The 3,969-nt window shown below is 39.3% G+C and overlaps 1 protein-coding gene across 1 annotated transcript in view; it reads left to right on the plus strand.

Moving 5' to 3' along the window:
- The window catches only part of CADPS2 (Ca++-dependent secretion activator 2), a 645,614-nt gene that overhangs the window by 311,205 nt on the left and 330,440 nt on the right, over positions 1–3,969 (plus strand). The window contains exon 4 of the mRNA XM_012652730.1: positions 950–1,030. Within this exon, the coding sequence (XP_012508184.1) occupies positions 950–1,030 (81 nt within the window). The remainder of the gene's footprint in view (positions 1–949; positions 1,031–3,969) is intronic.

Here is a 3,969-nt window from a genome sequence, read left to right on the forward strand (position 1 = left end):
AATTAAAAGAAAAGGAGATTAAAAGATGAAGTTGCCCTGGTGGAGTGAGGACAAGCCCCTTCCATAAACACGAGAGCCCACATATTCCCATTTTATTTATCTCACAGCTCAAACCCAGCACTGTGGTCTGGTGTGTCAACACCATTTGAAAATGTAATGCCCCACATCCATAATGTAATTCATTCATTCAGTCTTCTCTTTCTTTCTTCTCCTCTTCCCTCTCTTTTTTTTCTATTTTTTTTCCCCTTTTTTTGCATGTGTAAAGACAATTATTTAAGTTCTCTGCAGGGTTCAGGAAAGAAAGAGAATTATTTTCACTATAGCAGTGTTTGCAACCATACTGGAAAAATGAAATATGCTTGAAGTAGCTAGAGAAATACTCTAACACACACTCACATGCACACACACTCACATGCACACACACATACACACACAGAAAGAAGATCTGGCCAAGGACTCCCACACAGTACCTGAATTTTATTCAGCCTAGGCCTTGGTTGTGTGGTTTTAGGTTTCCCTCTACATGACTCTAGGTGGATTGGATGTGGTGTAAGGGAAAGAGAGAGGTCGAAGATGACACCTAGATTTGCAACTTGAGCAACTGGGTAGAGAGTGGTGCTATTTATGACATGGCATTACTCATGAGTGATTGGGGTAGGGAGCTGAAAATCAAGATTCCATTCTGAGCTTATGGTAAGTAGGCAGTGGGCAATATAAGTCAGGAACTCCTGCAGGAGGTTAGAGCTATAGATAATAACAAAACCACAATGAAAAAATAACCAAGAAATTTAAGTGGACTGCCAATCTAATTAAACAACCTCTGTATTCTCTTCTCAAGAGGTAGCTGAGAGACTTATAAAACATTTTTGAGTCATTTAATCTTTGCGTTAATCTGTCGATCACTGCCATTAAGTGATCATGTATGTGTAATTTCTGTTTTGTGTTTAAGCTGGATAATGCAGATGAACAAGCAGCCCAGATCAGAAGGGAACTTGATGGTCGCCTGCAGTTGGCAGAGAAAATGGCAAAGGTAAATTATTAATTTACACATATTGTACCACATTTGTTTCTTTGCTTAGAAATCTGTGGGCTGAAAGAGTGTTTTGTATAGATAAAGCCAGCAGAAGAGCCAGGCATGATGGTGTGTGCCCATAGCCTCAGCTACTCAGAAGGCTGAGGCAGAAGGATCCCTTGAGCCCAGGAGTTGGAGGCTGTGGTGTGCTGTTTGCACCTCTGCACCCTAGCCTGGGTGACAGAGCAAGACCCTGTCACTCACTCACACACACAGACACACACACACACACACACACAAATCCAGCATAATATTCTCTTCCACATGTATACCTCTTAATCCCAAATATCTGAATGCATGTTATCTAAATGGAACATAGTATCCACGTTACATATCCATCCTCAATATGTCAACTGTTTAAATTCAGCGATAACTTTTGTAGGTTTTTCTGAAAGCAATGCCTGAATTTCTCAGACTACTAGATCTAGAAGAGTTTTAATGTTGCAACTAAGTAAAATATAATCAAGGAGAAAAATCTCCTCCCCAAGAAATCATACAATACATTCCAAAGTATCCAGCATGGCTTTTGGCACATACTGATAACAACTAATATTTGATTGAATGAGTAAATGCATGAAAAATGTAATTTGAAGTATCTAGTATAGAGTCTTGTAGATAAAGTATGTTCAATGTAATATCACAGATTCTAATTTTTGCAATCACTGTGTTTTTATGAGCAGAAATAGATTTCAAACAAAAGCCACAAATTTTGTTTTAATACTTTAGGTTTTTAGAGAGAACCTAATGGTCTAAATCATTCTTTAGTGGATTGATGGGTTAATTTACTTCAGCGGTATAAAATTTTAGTCCTTTCCAATGGAATTGCAGGGATAATGCTATTGATTGCTCTGAGTGTTAAGATTTTCTCCCTTTCTGCCAAGCAAAAGCTTTGAATATTTGATTGATAGTCTGTCCCTCTCCCCCCCACTTCATATAACATGTATACAGTAAAATACACACGTCTTTAGTTTACAGCTGGATGAATGTATGTATATACACCCTGTATAACCACTTCCCAATTAAGATTGTGAGCTCTTCCAACATGCAAGAAGATACATCTCATAATTTCAACAATTAAATTACTTTTTCAAATACAAAAACTATGTTAGAAAAAATTGAGAAATTAGAGATTAATAATGAAATAGAAAAAAAATGAGAGAAATTAGGGAAAAAGAATGACAGTAAATTGTGAGAACCAAGGCAGAGATGTATGAGGAAGAATCTCTAGACGAATGAAGCTGTACCCTGCTATGAATACAGGGCAGTGGTTGAAAGGACAACATGCCTATTGTTGTCCTCTGGATATCCAGAGAGATGCTGGATCATTCTAGAGTTTGAATGTGGACTCCATAGGATAGAAATCAAGCAGTTTGATGCTATTATAAGCTTTAGAGGGGAAAATGTTTTAGTCAAAATCCTAGCCTGGTATTTAACCTGGCTGGAAGGGCATTTGCTTTTCTTACACCTGAGGCTAAGAGAGAATCCAGGGAGATGTGCCTGACAGCATGTGGCAGGACACTGGACCTGTGCTCAGCATCTGTAAGTTGCACGCTTATATATAGATTGCTGTGAGATGGGGGACGTTGTCCTAAATTAGACTTGCTCCTCCAAAGGCCTGGCTGAATATGTAATACTTTAGAATAAAGTTTAAGTGGTTTTCTGAAGAGTTATGCGACAGGAAGGAAAGCCTCAGATGTTCCCAAGTTCGTGTTTAAGAAGGAGAATGCATGTTGTTAACCCCTGGGCTGAGTCAGAAGACAGGGTCAAGGCTTCTCCTTGAGGGGACCCCACCGATTTCATCAGAGATGTTGATAAAGTGGAAAAACTGTGAAGAAAGAAATGAAGCCGATGGGGTTGGAAGGAAAAACATACCTCCCAAAATAGGATACCTTTTGGTGAAAATACTTACGTAGCAGATGCAGGTTTCATTGCTTTCCACTTCATTGTCACCCAGCAGAAGCCATCTTAATGAAATATTTAAAAGGCTAATGGCAATTTACTGACCTTATTGCATTATATCCCTACAATAATCCTGTGAACCTACAAGGACAGATGATATCATGAATCTAATTTTATAGAAGAGGAGATTGAAGCTTAGGGAAGATTACTTCCTTAACCAAGATGACGTAACGAACGAGTAACTGAGGCAGCCTCAAACCCGGCCTTGCCTCCAGAGCCTGGGCTGGCTCTTTTCCCCCTGCTGCCTCTGCAGTCCGATAAATCTGGGAGTGTGGTTTGTTAATAGGTATTAGTTGGCAACCAGTACAACCCTCTTCTACATTTCACAAAATAACACAATATAAATAACAGTAAAACCATAGGGCAGAAATGTCTGTTTCAAGGGCCAGAAATATTGCCTTTAGTATTTTATACGAGGGATAATCAGGAAATAGAGAGAAAAAAATGTGGGTCGGGCCAGAAAGACCTGTGGTCAAATCCATGATTGCTATTTCCTAGATTTATAATAGCAGTCATGTTATTTAACATTTTTGAACCTCATTTTTTTCCTATCCATAAATTCATTGGACAAATATTTATTGAACACCCACTAATACAGCCAACCATTGTCTTAGGTGCTGACAAAAACATTCCTGGCAGGCCCTGGTGGAGCTTCCCTTTGATTTGTGGGAGCCCTACGATAAGCAGTAAGCAGGCCATTTAACTCAACTGTGAAGGGTGATCACTGCTGCTTAGAAAATAGATCAGAGCAAGCGGGATCAAGAGTGTGAGAGAGAGTGGTGGGCGGTTACAGTTTTCAGTCAAGTGATCAGTTATCAGGAAATCCTTTTGCCTGTAACTTCAAAGTATTTCCAGAATGTGATAGTTGTTTCCATCCTCCCCTTTCTACTGTGGTCTAGTCATCATTGCCTCTAACCTGGATAATTCTGTCCTTGTTG

The sequence above is a fragment of the Propithecus coquereli genome, unplaced genomic scaffold (genome assembly GCF_000956105.1).
Source record: "Propithecus coquereli isolate 6110/MARCELLA unplaced genomic scaffold, Pcoq_1.0 Scaffold4, whole genome shotgun sequence".
NCBI lineage: Eukaryota > Metazoa > Chordata > Mammalia > Primates > Indriidae > Propithecus > Propithecus coquereli.